This window comes from Ascaphus truei, chromosome 3, assembly GCF_040206685.1.
Source record: "Ascaphus truei isolate aAscTru1 chromosome 3, aAscTru1.hap1, whole genome shotgun sequence".
Taxonomy (NCBI): Eukaryota; Metazoa; Chordata; class Amphibia; order Anura; family Ascaphidae; genus Ascaphus; species Ascaphus truei.
The window spans coordinates 50,947,107-50,973,645 of record NC_134485.1 but is presented as its reverse complement, the minus strand read 5'-3'; the positions used below and the strand labels follow the sequence as shown (position 1 = coordinate 50,973,645).

General features: G+C 40.6%; 1 protein-coding gene across 4 annotated transcripts in view; it reads right to left on the bottom strand.

Annotated features, from left to right (window-relative positions):
- Positions 1–26,539, bottom strand: part of CADM2 (cell adhesion molecule 2) — a 1,412,134-nt gene that overhangs the window by 247,339 nt on the left and 1,138,256 nt on the right. For all 4 annotated transcript variants that reach the window (XM_075594001.1, XM_075594000.1, XM_075593997.1 and 1 more), the window contains 2 exons: positions 17,523–17,675; positions 8,267–8,404 (listed from right to left, as the gene is read on the bottom strand). In XM_075594001.1, coding sequence (XP_075450116.1) covers positions 8,267–8,404; positions 17,523–17,675 — 291 coding nt within the window. The remainder of the gene's footprint in view (positions 1–8,266; positions 8,405–17,522; positions 17,676–26,539) is intronic.

The window sequence follows — 26,539 nt, the reverse complement described above, 5'->3', positions numbered from 1 at the left end:
TAAATGCAGTCACTAGGAAAATGCTTGTGCTACTGCCTTTGAAATGAACAAAATACATTTTACAGAAACTGATTATGCAACTTTTTACATTGTGTGCATGTAAACTGCAATAGTTCAGATCGGGGCACTACCAAACTGAAACTCCCATTGAACTCAATAGTGCTCTGATCGGAACTGTCACAGTTTAATGAATAAGACTCTAGGCAAGGCCTAGAGATAGGAGATGAAAGAGGGCAGAATGAGTGAGACTGACTCCAAATCAGTGTGTCTCACAGAAAATAAGTGATAGTTATAATGTCTGCAATTCATTTTGGATGCATGGTGCATCATGTTATTCAAACCTGTTTTGGGTTTGTAAGTACACGTACATTGTGTTTGTTTGTCTGGCTTCCTGCAGCAAATCCTTTCCTTTACACCCCGTGAATTAATATGGAAAAATATCACTTGCAACTGTTTCTCTGAAATGGCTATATTTTGGTTTTCAAATATTTTATTGAAGTAAAACTTCTTTAGTGGCACCTAGTTATGATGGGACAAAACTGAAGAGATGGAGACGAAAGAAAATGCGAAACGGAAATGACGTCACGTAATGGCCGCTGCTCCCACCCTCTACGCTCGCTGTCACATGCGGCGGCGGCGGCGATAGCCACCGGCGCCACTCCTAATGGCAAACGCTCCCCCCACACGGCCGCTGACATGCCGCGCATGCACAGTAGTTATGGCGCCGCTGACGGACGCCACGCATGCGCAGAAGCAGCTGGCAGCTGCGCCATTCCCCCCACACGCCCGCCGTGTCCATACCTCTGCTGGGGGGGAAGGAGGAGAGAAGGATGGTTGACTCCGGGTCAGGAGACTCGGACAGCGGTGGGTCTGGCCTGTGGATGCTGAACACCCCCTCACCGTACCTCCCCCGGGGGGGAGGAGAGAGGGGGGCTGGCTCCAAGCCGGGGGACAGAAAGCGACAGCTTAGACATTTCTCCCCCCGTGTCTCCATACCTCCGCCGGAGGGGAGGAGAGAGGGGGGCTGGCTCAGGGACGGGGGACTCAGGGACAGCTCAAACAATCCCCAGCAGAGAGAGACACACTGACTGACACACACACACAGTGACTGACACACACACACACACACAAACACACACACTGACTGACACACACACACTGACTGACACACTGACATACACACACACAAGCACTGACTGACACATACACACACTGACTGACACACACATGGACTGGCACACACACACACACACACTGACACATACACACACACACACAGAATTCCCAGTTACTATAAATATAGAAGTGCAAATAGCTAAAACACGTGTTCTAAGTCAAACGTCTTGGCGTTTTGGCACTGAAATTATATTTTTTATTTTTCATTAAAAATATCATTCTTACAAATATAATTTCTGTGACAAAACAGTGACAAAAATCAAAGACGTTTCACTTACTAAGCGCGTGCACAGCACACACAGCTTTTTTTTCTCTGTTAAAATGTGAGTTAACAGATAATTATAAACTTGGAAAGGGCGGTTTTGTATTTGAAAATAATTCACAAGGTCTGTTTGGTTCTATTTTCTATCAAACAAATATAAAGACATTGAGCAGTCGTGCAGAAAGTGGCAACTTATAAAACAAGAAAAAACCTTAACCCATCACTGTTTGTTCCCCCCTTACTATTTACCAGAGCACTGAAGTGTGATTCAGTATACAGATGCAGTGGCCATTATTCGAACAAATCACAGAGTCATTTTCGTGTGCTCTGCTGTATCCCACGTTGCATTAACACGGCCAATCACCCAAGGCACACATGTTTATTGCAGTTGCTTTGTTTGAATTTCATGGATTCTGTTTTGTATCCGTGGCAGATATGAATGAATTGTAATGTGTACAGTATTGTGCTACTGTGCAACAGTGTCAATTTCAGTGTCTAACACTAAAATGCCATTTTCTGCACTCGCGTCTTAAGGCGGGAAGGGGTGGGAAGGTTGGAAGAAATCATGCGCCATCACATGGGTATTCCGAGGTATACAACGCGTGAAGTGTTCGAATAACGTCCGCTGCATCTGTAGTTCTTTCCTCTGCTTCAGTGGTGCTGACAAATCCCGTTAGAAGTACAGGTAATAACTGCAAAACTAACCTTTTCTATGGACATGTTAGTGGGGGCAAATTATTTTTTACATGTTCTGCTGAATTTCATCTTTACACAAACCATCAAACAAGTAGTGCTACTGCAAGATACATGGATGAGTTAGAACTACTTTTGGCTACAAGAACAGAGATGTTGCACTATTTACTTTTGGCATGGGCCCAATTTGAAGCAGATGGAGAGCAGCCTATGTGCGGCCAACCCTTTCATGGCTCAGCAGAGAGTAAATTTCCCAGAAGGGATTAACACAGCGGGGGTCACCAGTTCTGAATGGGACTACTCACAGTGTTAATCCTAATGGGTCGCAACTGGTCTGTAAGAACTGCACAGAGAAAAGCAGTCTCTCCGTGTCTCCCCGCACAGCTCTTACAGCAGATCTCACAATTTGTATTGTTATTTTTAGTACTCAGTATTGAAGCAGGGGGGCTCCGGAGCTGAACCCCATTAATTCCAGGTCTGGAGACCCCTGCTTCCCGAGATACAGACCTCCATATGGGGTGCCGTTAGCTTGGGTCTGTTTAAATGTTCTGGTCATGTGGACCATGATGCGGGAGATTTACATTTGTAAGAGATACATGCACACCATCCAGAAGCCTGTACCTTGGGAAGCAGGGGGTCCCTGGACCTGAATTAAAGATAGTTCAGTTTTGGTGACCCCATGCTTCAATAATACTTACGAAAAATAATAATACAAATCTGCTGTTAGATTTGTGCATGGAGACAGAGAGACTGCTTCTCTCTGCTCTCTCTACTCAGCTCTTAGAGTAATTGTGGGAGTCCTATTCAGAAGCAAGGAACCCAGCTAAATTAATCCCTTCAGGGTAGGTAGCATTACTTGTGCCTTGTGGGCACAGGGAAACTTTGATTGGGCCATGGTCAAGCTCCGTTTGTCAGTACATTTCCTCACGTCCAAGTTGAAAGTAAATAGCTCCAGATATGTATAAGTACCTGAAGTACTTAAAATGTGTAGAAGGGTAAATAGGTTGAAAAGATATTCTTGGGTGCAGATCTAACCAAGGTTCATACATGTATATGAGGCACTCCAAAAGTGATCTTGAGGCATATTTACTAAGAGGTGCTGCTCCATACAACACCTATATTATGTCTGTGTATCAGGGCAATTTTGGAGCAAACTGTGCCTTTTTCACCCTGCACCTATGTACATATCAAAGCACTTTGCTCCTATTTTTCCCCATCTTTCCAAGCTGGCACTGTCACGGGAGACTCCTGTGGCGGGTAGGATCTCGGTGGCCGGAACAGCACGAGCGTAGTAGGGGTCACAAGCAGGGGTCCGAGGCAGGCGGCAGGTAGCGAAGTCAGGTACAAGCAGAGGTCCGAGGCAGGCGGCAGGTAGCGAAGTCAGGAAACAAGCAGAGGTCCGAGGCAGGCTGCAGGTAGCGAAGGCAGGTAACAAGCAGAGGTCGGCAACGAGGAGACTGGAACAGGACAGGGGAACAAGGACAGGTCTGGGGGCAGGGACTGAGAACAGGAACAAACAGGGACAAGCCAGATTACCAGCAAGGGCTTTTACTGTGAACAGACTTCTGTAATACAGGTACAGGTACAGAAACAGATCAGGAATCAGAAGCATGTGCATTAGGAGTCTGATTTCAAGCAAAGGCAAAAACAACAGACAGGAAGCAAGCTATAAAGGACAGAGACAGGAGCAACAAGAAGACAGACAGAGGAACCCAGAGCCAACAGAAGGCAGCAGCACACCCAGTGGACAAGGAAGCTATGGCTAGGCAGGAGGTCTAGGCGATCCTGACAGGCACCTTGGGGAGAGTCAGTAGGATGAGTTCGGAGGAGTTACATGGTGCACAGCTTATGAGATCTACAGTAGCACAGTCTGTGTCTCTCTGCACTACTTTTCTTCCCCTCCCCCAAAATCCTCCATATCTAAAGAGGCATGAGCCGTAAATTCTGCACCAGTTTTAAGAAACTGTTCTAATCTATGCTGCAGCTCTGCTCCAAAAAATGGATCGGCCATCCAAACACATTTTTCTCTATGCTGACACAGTACATAGACGCCATTTTTCTGATACCCGTAATTTACTGGATTCAAAATAATGTAGTGGACTAAAGCTACCAAATATCCTGATTGTACCTGGCACAGATGCAGTTTGGAAAGTCTGTAGAAAAGTACAGATGGTGAGGAAAAAGTGTAGATAATGTAAGATCATTCTTAAAATCACCCAACTATGTTTTCTTTGAAACAAAGTATTGCAAATTACATTTTAGATCAATATTTGAGTACATCAGTATCTCTAATACATTGCTAGCTCTGTTAAAACTTGTAATAGTTGAGCCTTACTGAATTTTGGCAGCTTTACCGTGGGAATTCTTTCACATCTTAATAAAATACAATCTCCTAAGGTTTAGTAATAAAATTGTGGGTATGATAGAGAGAAGAAACATATTAATGTTTTTTTCCTTAAGGAGTTGCTCATTGATTTTTGCTTATTTCAGTAAAGTAGAATGCTTGTCATATTGATTTGTCAAAATAAAGGTCTGCAATACATTTTAATAGAGAACTTCTATTGGAATCGTCATGGCCTGTGTGTCCTAATCAAAAAAATGCAGCAAGTTTCAGTTTTATAAATTCTTTTGGGGAATGAAAGATTACCTAAATAAAAGAACACTAATCCATTTCAGAACGTCTGCATACAGACTAAAAGGTTTTCACATTAAGGTTAAAAAGCAAAATTCATGAGAGAGAACCAGATTTTTCTCTCTCAGATCCAATGAGCAAAATAATACAGTTTCAGATTCAACCATCACTTTTGCCACACTTTTACAGCTGGGAGAATTTGATAAATATCCCCCTTTTTGTTTTGAGGTAATTGTCACTTAGGCCAGAATTCACTAATCTAATGTATGTTAAATTGGAGCAAAAAATGTACAGCAGTCATTGTCCCTCATCTTTTCTCTTTTACCTCTTTTCCCTCTCCTTTTTGTCACCTTCCTCTTTCCTTCTCTCTCCCTCTCTGCAGCAGAAGCCCTATTTCAGTTTTTGTATGAGAGTAATGCCAGAGTTGCAGTAAGTATGACTTACATATCAATACATTATTCTCTGGCGTTAACATTAACAAAACTTAATAAATATGGGAAGACTATTTCTTAGTCTGTAATAAGCTCACTTGAATATCATTTAGAATACTGAACTTTATACAGTAAATAGCTCCATACTTTTTAGAGGACTAAAACCTGGTTAACGTCACTTTATTTGCTTTAGTGAAGGATGCATTATGATTAACAGGCATTACATCTGCTAATGGAGCTCAGTGAATCTGAGCTTTATTTCTTTGTTTTGTGTAAAACTATTCTTTGTTGTTCTATTCAAGGCAGTGCATATTTGTAAAGGGACCTTTCCCAATGTACTGTAGGTAATTAGAATTGAAGAATGTAATATGGAAGCATGTACTTTTAAAGGATGTAAGGAAACATGTTTTTCTTAATCTTACCTCACTGTACTGTATGTATGTTGCCCCAGGGTTGCCACCATCTGCTGAATGAACCGGAGACTTGTTTTTTAATGATTTTTATTTATATATGTAATTGTCTTACCTTCTACAGTAGCGGCATCATCCGACGGCATCACCCGAAGCATGATCCCATCAAAATGGCTCTGTGATGTCAAATGGTATCGCGTTGCCATGACAATAGGACATCACATGATGTCACGGCTTTATCAGGTGTCACGCTGTCATGGCAACACAGCAACACAGTGTGTCCCATTGTCTTGGCAACATGACACTGCATGGAGACGTCACGGGACCATGCAGGGGGATATGCCGCCCAAGAAGTCATTGAAAACTTTCAGGTCGGACCGCTTGTGTGGTACCCTATCAAAAGCCTTTACAAAATCTAAATAGACCACATTGACTGCATTATCCTGATCTAAATTCCTACTTACCTCCTCAAATAAACTAATCATGTTAGTTTGGCATGATTTATCCTTCATAAATCCATGCTGACTAATACTAATAATGTTGCTATCTATTAGATATTTCTGAATATTATCCCATAGTAAACCTTCAAGTATTTTCCCCACTATTGATGTCAGACTTACAAGTCTGTAATCTTCCAGTAAATCTTGCTCTCTTTAAAAATAGTCATCATGTCAGCTTTATGTCAATCTTGTGGTACTGAGCCCATGGAAATAAAGTTCTTGAATATTAAATATAATGGTCTGGCTATTACTGAACTTAACTTCTTGAGAACCTTTCTGTGCATGCCATTGGGGTCAGGTTCTTTATTTACTTTAATTCTATCAAGCTACCTACTGTATGCACTTCTTCCTCATTTAAACAATTGTTCATTAAAATAGAGGTTGTGGTTTCCTCCTGTTGCAATATTTCTGCAATTGACTCCTCCTTGCTAAAAAAATAAAAACCAAAATAAAATTAGAAGAAGAAACATTACGCAAAGGAAGCAAATGACATAAGAAATTGCCTTAGATTCATGAAGAAAAATACAGCTCAACCCCGTTATAGCACAATTCGCTACAACGCGGATCTGCTTATAACGTGGTCTGAGAGTGGCTCCCGATTAAAAAACATCTCCAAGTGTTTGTTTTTTTTGGCCGCCGCGTGAAGACTTACCCGGCATCTGCAGCTCTCTCCTCTCTGCAGCTCTCTCCTCTACGTCCATGTGCACGGCGCATATCTCCAAGGTTTTTTTTTATAACATTAAATGCTTTATTGCTAACAGACACGCATACATACACACGTCCCCCCTACACTAATAATTTTATCATATCATGCAGGACCCGAACCCATGACCCTTCAAACACTAGCAGCAATTCTCTAGCTGCAACACCATAGGATTGGTGTGATGTCATTGACTCTATAAACAAACTTCTACTGCACAGTACTGCCTTTCAGATTGGAGATGTGCTCCGTGCATGTGGACACAGCCTTATGAACTAAGGAGGGGAGAGAGCTGCAGATGCCGAGTAAGTCCTCACGCAGCGGCAATTTCGCGATTATAACGCGATCCAGGTTGTAACGCGGTCTCATTATGTGGACCCGAGCTTCGCGTTATAATGGGTTTCAGCTGTAATTCCATTGCATTTGATGACAACATGTTGATGCATGTGGTGTGGAGGTGTGGAGTTTTTTTTTTTGCAACAGCAGTTTACCAGTTTAGCACCAAGACAACATTGATGATGGCTCACTTAGGGTTACAGTATGTACAGTACCACAAACTTGCAACTCCACAAAGTGCAATATATATGAATTGTGGCTATAAATACTGTAGTGTGAAAGGTTGAGTCCCAGCCTTTTTATTTAAAGAAGCAGCAGCATCAGACCCTGGGAAGAATGAAAGAGGCTTTTGCTGTTCTCTGAAACTTCTTTTTATTAGGTATTCCACATTCAGGTGTACAACAACGAGTTGCCCCAGCATGATGTCTCCAGCCACAGAGTAGCCAGCAATATCTGCATTAGAAAGTTTGCATCCTTTCACTGAAGTTCCACAGACATCCTCATATCACATAGCAGCAACAAGGAGTGCAGAAAAGAACAACCTCATATCACATAGCATCAACAAGGAGTGCAGAAGGAGACCAGGGAAAGAACCCCCCTCCCTTTTATTACTGGTTAATTAGGACATAACCAAATAAAGTAAACCACACAGGGGAGTTGTCTCCCAAAACGTACACAATTAACAAACATAATACACTTCACACAACTTACAATTTTCTATAGCAAGCCCAAAATAAACAACAGAACCTATCACAAACATCCCACGCATGTCTTTACTCTGCAAAATAAATGGCATTCAGTATCACTTACTTTAATCCCTGGTATGCAGGAAGGAAACACCCTTTTCCTTTTTAACAGAGACTGCCCATGGCTGTGTAACATCAAACTGTGTTTAACATTAACCATACCTGCATTATACTGACTGACCTCAGGACACCACATTAAAGGTTAGTAAAGTTTCAGATAAAGGAAACAAAAAAGATCGCTGGGCCCAGCAAAAAGCAAAACAGAAAAAGAAAGGTGGTGCACTTGATGCCAAAAAGCAAACATGCATTTAACTTCCACAATAGTACAAGCAGCCCTGTCACATGTAGATAGATTCAGTGTAATTAGGTTGGCTTTGTACCTGTGATTTCTTGATTGTTTTTAAACCATCTGATATCAGCTGCTGGTTTGCTACCTGATGTTTTACAAGTCAGTTGAATTTGATCTCCTTCCATAACTGGTGATGTCAATCCACTAATTTGTGGCTTCCCTGGAACACCTAAAAAAAACATAATATATTAATAAATTGGCATTGCTTTCTGTTTCAACACAATATTTTATTGTGTCATCATAGCTCTAAATGCTATATGACTGTAGTGCCGATGATTATTCTAAAACAAACCTGGGGCAATCTCCAAAAAGACCCGTGTACATGCTGGGTATATGCTGCAACATTTCACACATTTCTGCAGACAGACTAATGGCCCATCGGATTAACACAGCAGGGGTTCCTGGCAGTCCCATTCAGTTTGAATGGGACTGCCAGGGACCCCCACTGTTAATCCGATGGGCCATTAGTCTGTCTGCAGAAATGTGTGAAATATTGCAGCATATACCCAGCATGTACCTGGCTAGTTTAAGGCAAGTTTAAGGCAAGTTTTAGAATACCATTGGCTCGTCTGTACATATATATTTTATTTATCAGGTATACATTATATACAATGCCTTTTCAGAGGGTTGATGCTATCGCAGCAGCAAATCGCTCGTTTTTGGAATTTTGCTATGAACAGTAATGAAGGCTTTCTGAATACCGTGATAGCAACGTTCAAACAAATGGCGATTTAAATGCCATGGAGATAATTTTGATCAACCTTTACTGAATAAGGCCCTAGGTGACAGATGCACTTACAACAGGGTAGGGATTTCAAGCTTTTCTCCAGTACCACTGGAACTAAATATTTTACAGGAATTCAGGAACTGGGATTTTCTTTTACCCAGAATGATAACTGCCACAGGATCCTCGTGATATTATAAAATATCACTGTAAGACGTACAGTATTCACAATTAGGTGAGGTAACCATAGGGAGTGCAAGTAATTTTTAATTTAGTAGAAAGTCATTAAAACCTTAAACATAAGGTATAGAACACATAAAAAATGCGTAGAGTGTAGAAGGAGAGATGGTGTGAATATATTCTCTCACACTTGACTCATGCTATTATAATCGCATCAGCAATAGTTTAATAGCTATGTCAGAGTCCCATAGGAGCTATAAGTTCTCCACTGTATGACTTTCTCACTTCTATACACTCCTTATGGTTACCTCCCCTAATTGTGAATACGTCTTATGGTGATATTTTATAATATCACGAGGATCCTGTGGCAGTTATCCTTCTGGATAAAAGAAACTCCCGGTTTCTGGATACCCTGTTGTAAGTGCATCTCTCACCTAGTGTTGAAGATGTATTGCAGACATATTACCCTATGTTTCCCCCCCATCCCTCTTTTCTCCTTTTCTCTGTGCCTAGGTCATCTACATTATACTGTATATATGTATGTATGTATGTTTTTATTTATATATTTATTATTTATATATTTATTAAGTTTTAGCGCTATATCACTAATGTTTTCTGTTTATTTATATAGTGCCATTAATGTACATAGCGCTTCACAGTAGTACTACACGTGACAATCATATAAATAAAAAATAATACAAATAACAGATCATGGGAATAAGTGCTTAAGTGCTTAAGACATAAAAGTAACATTGTAGAAGGAGTCCCTGCTCTGAAGAGTTTACAATCTAATTGGTGGGGAGAACGTACAAAGACAGTAGGAGAGCATTCAGGTAAGTGCATCTGCAGGGGTCCAAGCATTATTTATCGTGTATAATATTAGCCATGGTGCGACTCATATGCTTCTTTATCAAGTGTGTCTTAAGGTGGGTCTTAAAGGTGGATAGAGAGGGTCGGTTATTGAGGGGAAGGGCTTTCCAGAGGCGGGGCAGTCAGTGAGGAAGGTTTAAGGTGGGAGAGGGCTTTAGATATAAAGGAGGTAGAGAGAAGACATCCTTGAGCAGAACGCAAGAGTCGGGTGGGGCATAGCGAGAAATTAGGGCTAAGATGTAAGGAGGAGCAGAAGAGTGTAAAGCTATAAAAGTGAGGAGGAGAATTGAGTGCGAGATTTGATAGGAAGCCAGGCGAGTGATTTCAGCAGGGGAGACGCTGAGACAAATTTAGGAAAGAGTAGAGTGACTCTGGCAACAGCGTTTAGGATACATTGTAGGGGAGACAGGTGAGAGTCAGGAAGGCCGGGCAGCAAGAGGTTACAGTAATCGAGACGGGAGAGAATGAGGGCCTGAGTCAAAGTTTTAGCAGTCGAGTAACAGAGGAAAGGGCGTATCTTTGTTATATTGTAGAGGAAAAGGCGACAGGTTTTAGATACGTTTTGAATGTGAGGGACGAATGTGAGAGAGGAGTCGAGATTGACCCCTTGGCAGGGTGCTTGAGCTACTGGGTGAATGATGGTACTTCCAAAAGTAATATGGCAGGAGGTAGTAGGGCCAGGTTTGGGAGGAAGTATAAGGAGCTCTGTTTTTGCCATGTCAAGTTTAAGTCAGTGGATGGCCATCCAGGATGATATCCCAGGGAGACATTCAGAAAACTTGGTCTGTACAGCAGGTGTAAGGTCAGGGGTCGAAAGGTACATTTGGGTGTCATCCGCATAGAGGTGATATTTAAACCCAAGAGATGTGATTAGGTCACCTAGAGAAAGTGTGTACAGAGAAAAGAGAAGAGGTCCCAGGACAGAGCACTGGGGTACCCCCACAGAGAGATCGATAGAGGAGGTGGTGTTAGCAAAGGAGACTCTGAGAAGATCATGATAGAGCTTTGTTACGAATACCAAGAGTATGGAGAATGCTGAAGGATAAGAGAGTGGTCCATGGTGTCAAATGCTGCAGAAAGATTGAGTAATATGAGCAGAGTGTAATGACCTCTGTCTTTGGCAGCATGGAGGTCATCAGTTATTTTAGTGAGGGCTGTTACAGTCGAGTGAGCAGTGTGGAAATCTGTGTGAGCGTAGGGATTATAGAAGGAGCAAGAGGTTTTAGGAGATGGGAGTAATGGGATCAAGAGGGCAGATGGTAGAGGGAGAAGAGGCGATCAGCAGTGACACATCCTCCTCCGAGACAGCAGAAAAAGAGTCAAGGAAGGCAGGAGGAGAGTTAGTAAGCGGTGTGGGATGGGAGGAGGCAAGAGAGGGGATGTTCTGATATATGGATTCTACTTTTTCCTTAAAATAGTCAGCAAAGTCCTGAGATGAGATGGAGGAAGAAGAGGAGGCAGTCGAGGGTGGTCTGAGTAGAGAGTCAAAGACAGAGAAGAATCGGCGTGGGTTAGACTTTTGTATGTTGATTATTGAAGAGAAGTAGGTTTTTTTCAGCCTGAGCGAGGGCAGAGTTGAAACAGGACAGCATAAATTTGTAATGAAGGAAGTCTGCGAGAGTATGATATTTCCTCCAGAGGCATTCAGTTGAACGAGTGGAGGAATGCAGCATGCATGTGGGAATTTAGCCAGGGTCTGGGGTTAGAAGGGTGAGGATGGAAGAGAGAAAGAGGGCATGTAGATCAAGATAGGAGGATAAGGCAGAGTTGTAGTTCCTTACCAGGTTGTCAGGATCTGTAGCAGGGCTGAGAGAGATGGAGAGGGGGAGAAGCGAGAGAGAGAAAATGAGATGAGGTGATTGTCAGAGAGAGGAAAGGGGGAAATGGAAAAATCAATGAGAGGAATGTTTTTAGTGAAAACTAAAATAGTATGGGTTTGGTAACGGCAGAGAGAGGAGAGCAGGTGCCCCTCACCTCCAAACCAGCCATCAGGGCGTGTAGTGGGGGAGAGAGTAAGGCCACCATAAGGGAGGGCAGCTTCCAGAGCAGTCAGATTGAGTGAGCCAGGTCTCAGTTATAGAAAATAGGAGCAGAGTGAGAGAGAAAATGTCATGCACAAAGAAGAACTTGTTAGAAATGTAGTGAGCATTCCAAAGGCCACAGGAGAAAGGGAGAGAGGAGGGAGGGTGGCAGGGGATGGGTATGAGGTTGGAGGGGTTGACACCAGATGGAGTAGAAGTTGCATTTGGCAGGCGAGGACGAGAGCATGTAGAAATAAAGCAGGGACCAGAATTGGGAGAGATATCCCCAGAAGCAAGGAGGAGAAGCATGGATAAAAAGAGGATGTGTGAGGATGATGTGTAGGGGTCTGTTTTAGTGCAGGGGGTATAGCTGTGTGGTGTCAGAGGGCGCAGGTAAGAAAGGAGTTCATGTGAACTGAGAAGTGGTGAAAAAAGGAGAGATGGAGATATATGAATAGAGTTAGAGACAAAATGAGGCTGGTGGAAGGAAGTGCATAATTTGAAAAGAAGTGAGGTTACAGCAAATATAAAAAGTAAAGGCAGCATCACAGCAATAGTTAAGTGTTGAGATGTGCAGCCTGGGATAGATGATATCCTCATTTCCAGCGTAGTTCAAATACAGGAATCAGGGCCAGTAGGAGTTGTCCACTTGTACACTCCTTTTGAACTCCCTTTTAAAGTCCACAATGCTTGCCACTTAAATGGACCACTTGACATGGGGTTGCAGACAGCTGGGAGCTGCTATGCTAACTGTTTTTTTAGCTCTATTATGTTGCCTGACTTAAGTACAGCCCAGGCAACTTAATTAGCACATGTGAGGGACATTAAAACAGATGTATTTTCTATACAGGGTGTTGTCCAAATACAAGTTAAATACAGATCAATTGCAGTTGGACTTAATTTAAAAGAGGGGTTCCAATAAACACAGAAACATACCAACAACAAGTTAAATACATTATACAGGTGCGCCGACGAGTATTCTAACAAACATAAATATTTGGGAACATCACTATGGACATAACAAGGTTTATGCCTATAATGAAATCCCAGTTTATTAATGAAAAGTAAAAACTGCAAAAATAATTAATTTAAAACTTTGTAACTTTAAAACACCACTCAGAAAGCCTGCTTGATAAACAGATATTCAAATAGTAAGTCGTTTAAATGAGCCCTTTTTTCTTTTCTATTAGTAATGCTTGCAATATGCCTCACCATCAGTTCATATGGAGGATTTAACTAGACATTTATACTTTGGATCCAAAGATGGGTCTCCATGGAAAAGCACTAAGCCAAGGAAGTTATTATCCGGAAATACTGCGCTTAGAATGGGTACTTTTTTGTCCTTAATGGCAAACTTGTAAATATGTTTTGTAAAATAGTCTCAGTGGGACTGGAAAAAGCTAGCTTTCACATACTATGCACAAAAGCAATTCACTAGCTGGATTAACTTTAATATGACTGGCATTCAGCATTAGTCCTATTAAGTGAAAGAGCCTGGTATTCTAAAATAAGTGAAGTTCAGGGACAAAAAAAAAATCAATCTTTAAAATTGTATAACAGGTTAGAAACATAGACGTTTTGCAATAAACTATAGCAATTTCATCTGATTCAGCTGCTAACATTCAATGAATCTCATAAAGTGTTGAGTTTAAGTGTTATTTCTTGGGTACCTGTAACAGGGACTTATCACTGTTTGAGTGAAACTGCCTCTAAATCCAGCTGTGTGCTGGTTAATTGCACACAGGCAATCAACCAGACTCCACCTGGCTGATTAGGACTCTTAGAGAAAAAGCCTTATGGGAGAAACAGGAGAGAGATTTCTTAGCTCACATTTGGGCTGACATAAGGAAAAAGAGGACTGCAGAGATTTCCTTAGGCCACAACTGGGCTGACCTGAGGAAAATATGATGTCTTGATGCACACAAAAGGACTGTATGCTGACAGCAAGATAATGGTAGAAGACCTCTATACCTGGACACAGAGAGTGCCATAGCACACAAGGATGTGTATGTATATATATATATATATATATATATATATATATATATATATATATATATATATATATATATATATTTTTTTTTTTTTAAATATATATTTAAGGTGGTACCCAGCTTAGCTACCCACCCAGTTAGAAAGGGCTGGAGTAAAGGTTTAATTATTCTCCAAGTGGAGTAGGCCTTTATTTTGTTTCTTTTTGTGTGTGTTTGCCTTGTAAAAGGAACAGGTGCAATAAAGCAAGGATTTAATTTCACCCTAATCGGTCTCCATTAAATGTACCTCTGTACACATCTCTTACAGTACCTCTATTAATTTCTTTCATTTTTAATGTCACTAAAACCCTTGGAGAAAAAAAGATAATTTAGGGAATAAACTATAAATGGTGATGTAAACCCAATAAAGCAACAAGAACTAATTGTGAACAGGAGAAAAGGCATAAACCAAGAAAATCACTAAGCTAAGGAAAATCAAGTAGTTGTAAAATCTTCCCTCATATTAGTGTTTTATTAACACCATTTCCTTAAAAACATAGTTCAAAGGTTAGTCAGGGAATTGGCATCTAACTCTTGATAGTAAACTCAAAGCAGTAATAAAGAGGGAACATTGAAACTCTGCAGTATACAGTAAAATATATAGGAGCACAATGATTATTTATACTACTTTGCCTAATTGGCTAATCCCAGAATAGCCTATTGTTTGTTGAAATACGTACCGAATCAGAATCTAGAGGATTATTTATTTTACTAGAGTAATTCTACAATATTATAGCTACCAAGCAATAAACATGATTTCTGGTAGCCAAGCAGAGTGGCTACCGGTACCTATTACTGCATGGCCATAAGTATCTCCAGAATCAGCAGGTCCCCGGAACTGAAATTAAAATGGTTCTGCTCTGGAGCCCCACTGCTTCAATGCTAAATAAATAATAATAAAATAATTCTCCCGGAAAATTCCGTTTTATGCTTTTGAGTACATTTATAAGTTTATTGGCAGTCATAGATAACTCCCAAAACCATCATTTTCACAGTTACCACCCGTTTTTTCTCCAAAATAGTATTTTTAGAGCTGACAAGGAACCTTTTTTTTATGTAATGTAGTGAGAGAGTAGAGAGAGGGAGAGAGAGAGAGAGAGAGAGAGAGAGAGAGAGAGAGAGAGAGAGAGAGAGAGAGAGAGCGCGCAAAAGGTCTAACTATTGCTGTGCTGACACTCATTTATATTTTTCTATTAAAAATAATTTGTGTCTGTATTATTTTACACTGTGTTAGAGTCAAGTGTAAGCAATAGGCTGTAAGACATACACAATAGAAAAAATATTTAGTCGCCCAATCAAGTATAAAACTACTTTTTACGTCATCTTTTTATTATCTGTTGATGTCAAGTAGTATTTTTTAGCAACTGTAATTCTAACTGTATTTTATAAAAAAAAGTATCTAATTGGAATTGTGTTCCTGTCTTCCCCAATATTTTTTTATGGAAGAGGAACCCTAACTCTTGAGGGCTAATTTATTTGTTTACTTGCTGGAAAACCATGCAAAAATACACGAGATTTGGGAAATAATAGAAACAGTGCAAAGTTTGCATTGGCTTTTATTGTTTAAGTTTGGTGCAAGTTTTCTGACCTACTGTATAATACTTTTTTATTTTAAAGAAGGGAGATGTTTCTAAATAAGACAACATATGGGGGCCAATTTAGAGTTAACAACAATGGAGTCGTAGCACAAACTCCTTGTGTAGGTAGTTTATGGAAAATGTGTTTGACTTATCTGCTACAAATATAAATCCTTCTCCACTAGGGACTGCCTATCTGTGCAAATGTAAGTTATACACATTGATGGTTAAACCTAGAAGTTAATATAAGAATCCATACTTTATTTAAACATAATTTTGCGTATGCAATCTAACCTACACCTGTGTTCAACGTGTATAAAGCAAAGCCATAGAGAAAGTCTAACAAGTTTCATACGTGGTCTAGAGCAGGGATGTGCAATCTTTCCTCCTTACGCCCCCTACCTGCTCCCTCCCTTCTTGCACCCCCCTCCCTTACCTTGTTTCCGGTTCTCCGGCGTCAAGTGACGCCGTGGGCTCACGTGGCCCCGCGGCATCATTTGACGCCATGTTGCCATGATGACGCATCACCGACGACAAGCTAAGGATAGTTGCAGAGGCCTCACGCTATCCCCTGGCATTTCATTTAAATGCCTTGGGGTAGAGCGCGGGGCCTCTGCAACCGCCATGCCCTCCCCCCTGAAACATCTTTCTCCCCTCCTGTTTGCATACACCTGGTCTAGAGCAGTGATTTTCATCAAGGGTTCCCCTCAGGGGGTTCCACAGCAACCAATGGGGGAGAGCTGGGACAAGTCTCCCAGCCTGTCCCAAGCCCGGTAGCCCGGTGACACTCCACACAGCTCCCCAGCTCAGCAGCAGCCACCCAGTAATTGCTTTCCTCCCTCTCACTCCTGTCTGTGCTGCAACTTGTGGACGAGAGGAGGCGGGAGCTACGCACTGCTGCAGCACCGCAGGCACCAAGTTGAGAGACTGAACAATTGCACTGCAATGCTTTTCTTGAAACTAGAGGCCATTGCCCTTTATCTGTCTTTATGCAGAGAAAGGGCATTTCATGAATAAGCAACACTGTCCCTCTTTTACTACTGCAAACCTATAATTTGTGCATTTTACCTATCCGTGTAATAACCCGTCCTCTTATCTAGCTTCTACTAAATACATACCAATTGTGAATATAATTGCAGTAACTTGCTGAGCAGTTTGACTGGCTCCAAAAAAATGCGTTATTACCAAATTGCTGCAAGTCTGGAAACTTTACTGCTCGTTTTGCTTCCTCAATTGTGTATGTGTTTGTGGAGAGGGGGATGAGTGTGTTGAGAGGTGAAAGTGGGAGTGTGTGTGTGGGGGGGGGGAGAGTGTGTGTGAGTGGGGACAGCGTGTGTGTGAGGGGGGAAAGTTTGTGTGTGAGGGGGGGCAGAGTGTGTGTGAGGGGGGAGTGTGCAGGGTGTGTGTGCAGGGTGTGTGTGTGGGGAGAGAGTGTGTGTGGGGAGAGAGAGTGTGTGTGGGGGGGTGAAGAGGGAGGAGAGTGTAAGGGGAGAGGGGGAGAGTATAAAGGGAGAATAGAGAGCATTAGGCGTGGTGACGGAGAGAGTGTAAGGGGGAAGAGAGAGAGGGGTAAGTGTGAGAGAGGCAGGTGGACGGGGGTGGAGAGCAAAAGAGACAGAGGGACAGGTGTGGGGGGGACAGGTTTGGGGTTCCCCAGAATTTCACAATCTAATTCTAGGGTTCTTTAACTTAAAAAAAGGTTGAAAACCACTGGTCTAGAAGCAGGACTTACAGGCTCTTTCAAGTGCTTAAACTTTTATGGTATGCAATGCTGCTTTAAATAAGTGCCCAAATACATATAGATGAAAGATGATGGTACTGTGTTCAACACTTAATTTTAGATTTTGCATATCAAGTACTGTTTAGAGACAGCTATACTTACCCAGAACTGTTAGGAAAGCCTTGGAAGTCTTGACAGGCATTGTAAATAAGGAACAGGTGTACTGCCCTTCATCTGACAGAGACACATCACTGATGCTGATACTCAGTTCATGCCAGGAAGCTCGAACCAATTCAATCCTGTTGTCCCTGAGGGCTGAAATAAATATGACAATGTTAAACATTTCTGTAACTTGACAAAAGACACTGTATGCAACTACATATAAATAATGGAAAATAAAAGATAGACACAATTCTTCGTAATTTTTGCAGAAGCTGTGTAAGTTAAAACACATTGTTTATCAATCAATAGTATTGATTTATAATTTGGCAATTCTGTACTTATTACTGTAATACCTTTGCTTTTTATACCTCCTGTACCAAAATCTTTTTTATTTATTTAATTTAAATTTGCAATTATTTAATGATCTACTACTGCATTCTACAGTACATACTATGAGTGGCTGGAGGATCAATTAATAGACCTGGGGGATTATGTATCAACATTTCTTTGGTGTAAAACAAAACGACACTGGGGAGTCTAGTTATCAAATACTCTTGGATGCAAAAACGGTGTCATATTAATCCCAGAAAATAAATCCAATTGAAAGCTTTTTTATCTTTAAAAATATGGAGTATTTTTTGGGTATGCGCTTCAGGGCTGCTGACAGGGGGGATGGCTGCGATAGCTGTCTTAGTGGAGGAAGGGGCCCAGTGTACAATGGAAGTCGGGATCTGTCCTTTTTTTTCCAATGGGCTTCCTCTCAACTGTGAATAAATGGGACTGTGCCTGCCATTTAGGTAACGTAATGATCCTCTCCTCCTCAAAAACATGCTCACAGTTCCTCCACCCCCCCCCCCCCCCAACGTCTTTGCTCCCTTCCCCCATTTCACTCAACAACTTTTATAGGTCCCAGGTCAAGATCTGATCTGTTTTGTCTTTGGGAAGCACTCAGAAATATTCATTAGGACATATTGAAGAAAATAATGAACAATGATAAAAATAATAAAGCAATGAACCTGATATATTTGGTTCCATTTTGTTTGTGCCAGGACTTGGACTTAATACAGTACATTGTTCTTATATTTGAAACATGCCTTTTTACCATAAAGCCTCTATAACTCGCATTCTCTCAGAGGTGCTAAAGACTTATAATTTGTTTATTTAATAATCACAATTTTATGGGACACAACTTGATTTTCTCACCTGCACTTCAGAAGTTACAGCTCACATTTTGTTTTGAGCAATATATGGCAATTAATGAAAATCTGTTCCTAATTATTAGAGATAAGTCTTATTATTGTAAAACATAAGGTATTTTTAGGAAAGTCAATTGATGGTGTATACATTGCTTAGTCTAATGTGATTTACTATATTGTAGGTACAGTATGTATGATACAATAAATGGCCTTGCTTAAAATTACTGTAGATGTACTATACAGATCAAAAATAGAAAAAGAGGACCTCCATTGGTCTTCCCAAGATTAGAAAATGTATTGCACAAGAATCAACGTTTCCTTCCGCTTGTGAACCTTTGTCAAGTAATTTTGATAATTGTGCAATACATGTTACAATCTTTAGAAGACCAGTGGAATTCCTCTTTTTCTATTTTTGATTAATCAGTGGGTCCGCATCCAGCAGGACCATTGTTGCTGTGCACCCATGGCGATTTGTTACCCTAGTGCGAGTGCACCTAATTTGGACTATTGATCTACTGTACAGTTATTGCTACTGCTGGAGCGTTGCAGTATAACACACATACACACACAACACATCAGTGGGAGCAGCTCCAATTGTAAATATATTAGCCGTGTGCAAAAAAGGTGTGGGGCTTATACAAAAATGGGGTGGGGCTAATGCAAAAAAGGGAAGAGGCTAATGCAAAAAAGGGAAGGGGCTAATGCATCAATGGTTGTAATAACGTCTACCACATTTATACTTTCTTTAATATAACTTGAACTCCTCATACAATTCGTTAAAATGTAATAGCCTAATGTTTATTTAAAAATGTCTATGCTCAGCAAATTCCCATACGTCATAAAAAAAAATCTAATTTCCTTTTACTTTGGACCTTTGAGGTTTTCTAATATTCCACCCCTCCTTCCCCCCTATAACTAAATCAGTATCTATGCTACTATCAGACAGATATTGAATACACTCAGAGGCAAATGTTATGACAGGAGGGGTTAACCAGGCTATATAATAAAGTTCAAGCCTGTTTGGTTACCCTTGCTCCATGTATAAGGGTCCAAGAGAGTTGGCCCTTGGGCCCAGTAACATTGTATTACTGCATTATACTGTCTGTATTAAAACCAGTTTTTGGGTTTTCCCCTTTCCGGGCAGGGATTGATGGTGTATGAGTTTCAAGGGGGGGTTTGCGGACAATGTGCCTAGGAGGTTGGGGTTCAGAGTTACCGGTTCCCAAATAATTGTACCCGGGAATCATGCCTGATTCTCGGATACATGTAGGCACATTGTCCCGGCAATACTTCCCGTTGAAAAAGTAAGCGCGACTTACCACTAGGGTACCCTGCTTCAGCACAGTTCAGAAAGGAGAATGAGGCACGGGGATAAATATGTATTCCTGTAGCTGAGGGAATCCCTGGGTTAAGGTGGTACCCCAGCTAGTGTCAAGGTGACCACAAACAGTATATGGTTTGTGGGTGCCCAACTGTATATAAGGTTGGGGGACTCTAAGAGTCCAAACTGAGTCAGAGGGAAAGTGTGTAGGGAATAAGGCAGGCAGAAATAAAACAAAATTTTTCCTTTTCTGTTCCCTGTATCCCAAGAGCCTCACCTAAAGTCCCACATAGCTGAAGGGGTTCCCCGAGACTCAGTGTTTATTACAATATATTTCAGAGAGTTTTACATTCGGAACTGATGTCCAAACAGGCAGCTCGTGCAAACCCATAGGCACCGGTATGTCTGCTGGACATCGGAGTTCAAAGCAGCCAGAGGATGCCCAGAGGTGTGAACAGCATTTGGTTAGCGGGGAAAGGGGGAGTACTAGGTCCGGAGATCAATGGCAGTCCTCAGGGATGCCACTTGTTCTGCCGGACCTGGGTGCACCTACCCAGTGGGTGGTGTAGGGATAGCTGGGGGAAGTTGTGGCAGGCTTGTGCATGTCACTTGGCTATTTCAAATTTCCTGCTGACCCGGCTTTTCTACCCAGCTTAGTTCTGATTGGCTACTTAAGAAAGTTCCCACAGGCTGATTGGCTGTCCGGTCTGCTTCTATTTTATGAATGAAGCAGAGAATACTATAAGAAGCGGTGAGCAAATCAGATTGAAGTTCTCAGAATCGAATGCAGCAGTCGCGGCTGGGATTTTATGCCAATTTGAGTTCCAGGAGATTTGGGCTGACTCGTGGTCAGGAGGGACCAAGTTCTCAGAAGAGAACGTAGCGGTGGCGTATGGAATTTTATGGCGATTTGGATTCCAGGAGATTCCGGGCCAAGACCCGGGCAGGGTAAAACTCTCCAAAAGAGTTCCCTGCACCTAGAAAAGTCTAATTTTCAAACCCAGCCCCAAACTATGTGTGTCTTTTCATCTGTATTTTATGTTTCACTGTATAAGCTAATTTATGCCAAATAAATTACAATTTATTTCTCAACCTTGTTTTGCTCAATGAATGATCCTGGTAAAAAGGTGTAAATAACCTTGTCTCCCGTGACAAATGTTTAATCTGAGAATTAGATAAATTAGTAATTATGGCCATCAAAAGTGCCAACATATAGGTGGTATTTTGTCTCCAATAAAACATTACCTCATTCACACAAAATGCTGGGGATTTGTTTTAACAAGTTATGGTGGAACATTATTTTCAACAACTGAAATAATTACGTATTTTTATTAATGTGGATTAAGTGTCTTGGGCATTATGGGTTATCTACTTATCTGTAATGCAGGTGAAAGGGTAATTTCTCAAAACGTTTACTATCCAACATCTAATTAACAAAAATACCTAAATCATCAATAGACAGAACATCAGGGAATTGCCTATAACATCTCTTAAGCACCAAAGCCAACCATGCTTAGCAGAAATTCATTGGCATTAATAGAAATAACATCCTGGAATCAAAGGCTGAAATCAAATCTACAACACAAAGTAGACCCTTTATAGACATAATTATTGTACAGATTACTTATTCTAATTTGTTACATTCATGGCTTGCCTTCAGAGTAATATAATTTGAGGATATACAAAAATACTGTATGTCTAAATCTGAAAATAAAATTATAGGAGAATGAATGGGAAATAATTTTCCATTGTAAATGCTTATTTTCTTTTGGTCTGAACTGAAGAAAAGTTGTAGCAATATGGAGAAAATAAAACAAGATCTTCAGGCTACAAACTGACAAACATGCAGTACCAGAACTTATTAAAATTCTAGTTAGAATTCGTCAGATCCATAAATGATAAAACATATTTGAAGTTGCTGATAAGTTTGTGTAAACTTACAGGATCAGATCCAGATAGAATTTTCAAGCTCTTTATTGATCATGAGCACAATTTATTTCTGGAAATATTAGTTGCATATATTATTATTATTATTATTATTATTATTATTATTATTATTATTATATGCAACAAAGTTATATAGTCAGGGATCACAGTCGAATTCAAATCCATACATGTCTTGTAGACACAGTTGTGCCATGGAAGGGCACGGTAAACAAATGAGTGGTCAAATGAGGTCACATAATGGCCGCATTAGCAAAAATAGTGAAGTATAGTTAAGTTTTTTTTAAAATAATAACTTTTCAGGCCCCCTAAGGGTGGTCTTGAAGAATGTACCTCTGGGGACTAAAACGTCAGGTGTGAGTTATGCTCACTGGTTACTCTATACATACAACAGTATATTGCATTGTTCTGTGTGTATAATGTTATTTATATAGTCCTAACAATGAACAGAGCACATTTGCAAAACAGATATTAGAATACAAGGAAATATAATAAGTTCATGAAACATACAAAAAGATAATAAAGGAAAGTGGTATGTTGGGAGAGTTACAGAGACAGTAAGAAAATGATTAAGTGCATTGGATGGGTGTGTCTGACCAAAGCTATTGGTAAGATAAGGCAAGCCTCTGAGTGTGGGAAGAAGATGAGTTATAAGTCCAGGCTATTGAAATTCTTCATGCAATTACATTTTACTCGAAGGGGGAGAGAGCAGGTGTTTGGAGAATACTGAGGGTAAGGGAGTTAAACAGGCAGGAGGCCGTAAGGGAAAAAGGTTTCAGGCAACATAAAAAGCAGTAGAGGTAAAAGCGGTGGAAAGGAGAATATTGTTATGAGGGCATAGATATAGTGAGTAATCAAAGCTGAGATGTAGGGAGGGGCAGAAGAGTTTAGAATCATCACAAGCTAAGGCGAATGTATGAATATGGGATGGCTGGAAGCAACCAGAGCAATTTAAGAAATAGATGAGCAGAACCTGTTATGGGAGAAAGTGAAATGATTCTAGCTGCAGCATTTTGGATAGATTTTTTTGCATTCAGTTACAGAGAAAAGGGTGCATCCTCGCAATGTTATGAAGCAATAGGTCAAGTAATATAACTTGGAAAAGTACAAAGAGCTATGTTCCAGATATAAAATGAAGAGGCTGTATTGTATAAAGATACAGGTTATTTATCTACACTTCAAAGATGTATCTCAACTGAGACGGTATAACAAAGTAACCAACACAAGCAAATTTGTCACATCTACCCTATTATTGGGCAATTGTTTGATGTCATTGAACTCAATCGAATAATGGTCATAACAGTCAGTAGCCATTTCTATTATTTTTGAAAAATGTGCATGCTTTAATTTATATAAAAAATGAACACTGTGGATAAGCAAAATTGTTGATGCAATGTAATAATTGTCTTTGGATGGTTGATTTTTATGGACACATGCTCATTTTCAGAGCAGAATATCACATTCTTTTTTTAGCATTTCTAAAATAGATAACTTCATATTCTGTCATGGTAACATAAAATTCCAAAGGACAAAAGGATGTCCCTCCCGTTCTCTATCTTTCATCCGCAACTAATAATAGAAGCATTTGTAATTGACAGAAGGCATACATAATCCCTTCTGGGGGCAGGTTGGATGTGTTAGTTTATAATTGTGATTTCAAAAAACATTCTCATTTATTCTAATAATTAAAATGAAACAAAGAGATGTTTTCAGTTTATTGTGTGAATATTCGTTTTTTGAAAGAATATGTAGTAATTATCCCTGACATATTAAAGAAATCAGATGTGTAATCTTATGTCACATGATCTATTTCATTTGTCATTTCATACATAACAGATAAAACCTTTGCCTCTTTCAGGTATGTATAATTATTTTTCTATTTAGTAAATACATGAATAGCTACTGAAATGTTTTTTTCTCGACTATAAATTAAGGGGAAAATGTGAGGATTATAAATCAAAAACAAACTCAATGTTTGCATGAATGTTTATTTTACATGACACCTACAGTACTTTATATTATATTATGCTTTTCAATTAATATTCTGACACAAAAAACAAACAATACATGTTCTTCGATCTGAAAACATTTCACATCACATTAAACAGCAAAGAAAATAGCTGGTGTAATAATCTGTGATGTGCAGTACAATTGTGTTTTGACACAGTGATTTGAGATGTAATTTTTATTAACAACACAATAGGTAACTAAAATCTATATTTTGAGAAAAAAATTACAGCAGCTCAGTGAACCAAAGTGTGACACTTAGGTTCCTATCCATAGGAACACAAGCTTTCTTATTTAATGGATTTTAGCAGTATGATATTTGTCACTATTGATAGATAACAACTATGATCTGCTGAATAATAATAACATGTTGAGCAGCTTGCAGAACTGCTGGAGCATGTATTTCACTTTAACATGAAGAAGTGTTTGTCACGGGAGACCAGGTAAGTTTTACACCATTTATACATTACCGGGATCATTCATTAAACAGAACAAGATAGTAAAAACAAATTGCATTTATTTTGGTAAACCCACGTACAAGAAGAATAAATACACAAGGAACAGTTAAAAATACACTTACTGGGAGTCTGGGGGAAAAAATCTAGGCTTTCCTAGGTGAAGGGAGCCTGCTTGGATGAGCTTACCCTGACCGAGATATATCCCCAGTTCTCTTGGTCCTCTTTTGGCTTCAATTCCTAGACGTGACCGCGCCGTTCGATTTTGAGAACTTGGGCGCAAAAGATGGGACAGTCTCTGCGAGGCAAACTTTTCATGCTTCCAAACGAAGCTGGTCATTCTGTTATTTCGAACAAAGCGACTTCGACTCATCTCATTGGTTGGCTTGGATGGACTTGCTCCCTTTATTGATCATCACCTTACATACACTCCTCTAGGCTATCCCCAGAACGGAGGGGGAAGGAGCAGCCAATTGGAGCATGAGAATTCCTCCCCGTCAGCCAATAGAAAGAGGGGCTCTCGACCCCGGCTGATGTCAGAGGTGTAGGCATGCCTAGCAGGCTTGAAAGGCCGGGAGTGCAGGAAATATAATGTCAGCTAAAAGGAGAGCAGACTCAATAGCTGCATCCTCCCTGGCTAACTCATTGCCACCTGCAGCGCCAGCTCCACCAAGTCTGGAAACTACAAAAGGTGTCCCCTTAGGGTACCCTATGTAGTCTGGACCTGGCCATTTGCCCTTTCCTCGCCCACCAATCTTTTTCATACCTCTAGACATCCTCTCCCCTTTGAACTACAGAACCTATGCAGACTTGCTGGCACCTTAACTGGTTGCCAGGGCAAGCTGCAGAGAGCCTTATAAGAAATGTATCAAACCTAATAAAATATACTTTAATACATGGGGGACATTGGGGAGACATGACTGTAAGAGACTTCGGACTGGGATATCAGGGCTTGAAACTCAGGAGTCTAGGGAACGCTGGACAGCCCCGGCAAATAGTGCCTGCACACCGGGTAGAATGAAGATACAACCAGTAGCTTTAAACTCCTGAAACCAAAAGAATGGCATTCTTATCCAAATATCCCAGATTAAACTTACACATGGCAAGTTTCATGAGTCTGGAGTAACGGGAACATGGAAAGTGGAAAAGCAGGGGTAACTTTACGTTTACATGTACATATACCTGGCCGCTGGCTTATATTGCTGGGTAGCTGCCTGGGACAAACGGGACTCAAGGGCAACCAGAGGGCTTAACCTTTATTATGAAGCCTGGTTACTCTTACCCGTCACAGTGTTTTCTTGTTGTTAACATACATGCACAAAAATTGGGGACACTGGTATAACATCAGTATGTTGGTTACATAGACTCACAAATGTCCTACAGTATGTAACATTTTCAATTATAATCTATTATGACTGGTGAAAACAGCATGAGCAAAGAACTAGTATAACAAAAAAGCAAACAGCGCACTGCCAGGGAGTCAGGTGGTGAAAAGATAAAATCCATTTATTTCAGAACATATCTGATAAAAAACATCACCCCAGGGGGGAGGGGGTAACAAACAGCCTCCTACGCGTTTCGGACGGGTAGGTCCGAAACGCATAGGAGGCTATTTGTTACCCCCCCTGGGGTGATGTTTTTTATCAGATATGTTCTGAAATAAATGGATTTTATCTTTTCACCACCTGACTCCCTGGCAGTTCGCTGTTTGCTTTTTTGTTCTACTTGTATCCAAATTATCTCCATGGCTGGCACGCCACAGTGGACCCCCAGAGACTGTAGTAGTGGGTAAGGATTATATATCTTTATGTCTGACCATTACAGTTGAGTACTCTAACTTGGACTGTGTAAGCTACTATGAAGCAACAATTTTACATGTGGTTATGAGTGACTCACAGGCCATTCTACTTACTAAACCCACTCTGCTATATTGGGGTCCTTGAAGATGTATACCTTATGGATCAGTCTTCTGTAGTGGAGCACCCCTTGATCTTCTACTCCTGAGCAAAGAACTAACCTTTTCCCAAGTAATTGTAGCCATGTTTTCTATTAATTCTGAAAAGTTAATATGCAGAAAATGTGCTAGCAAACATT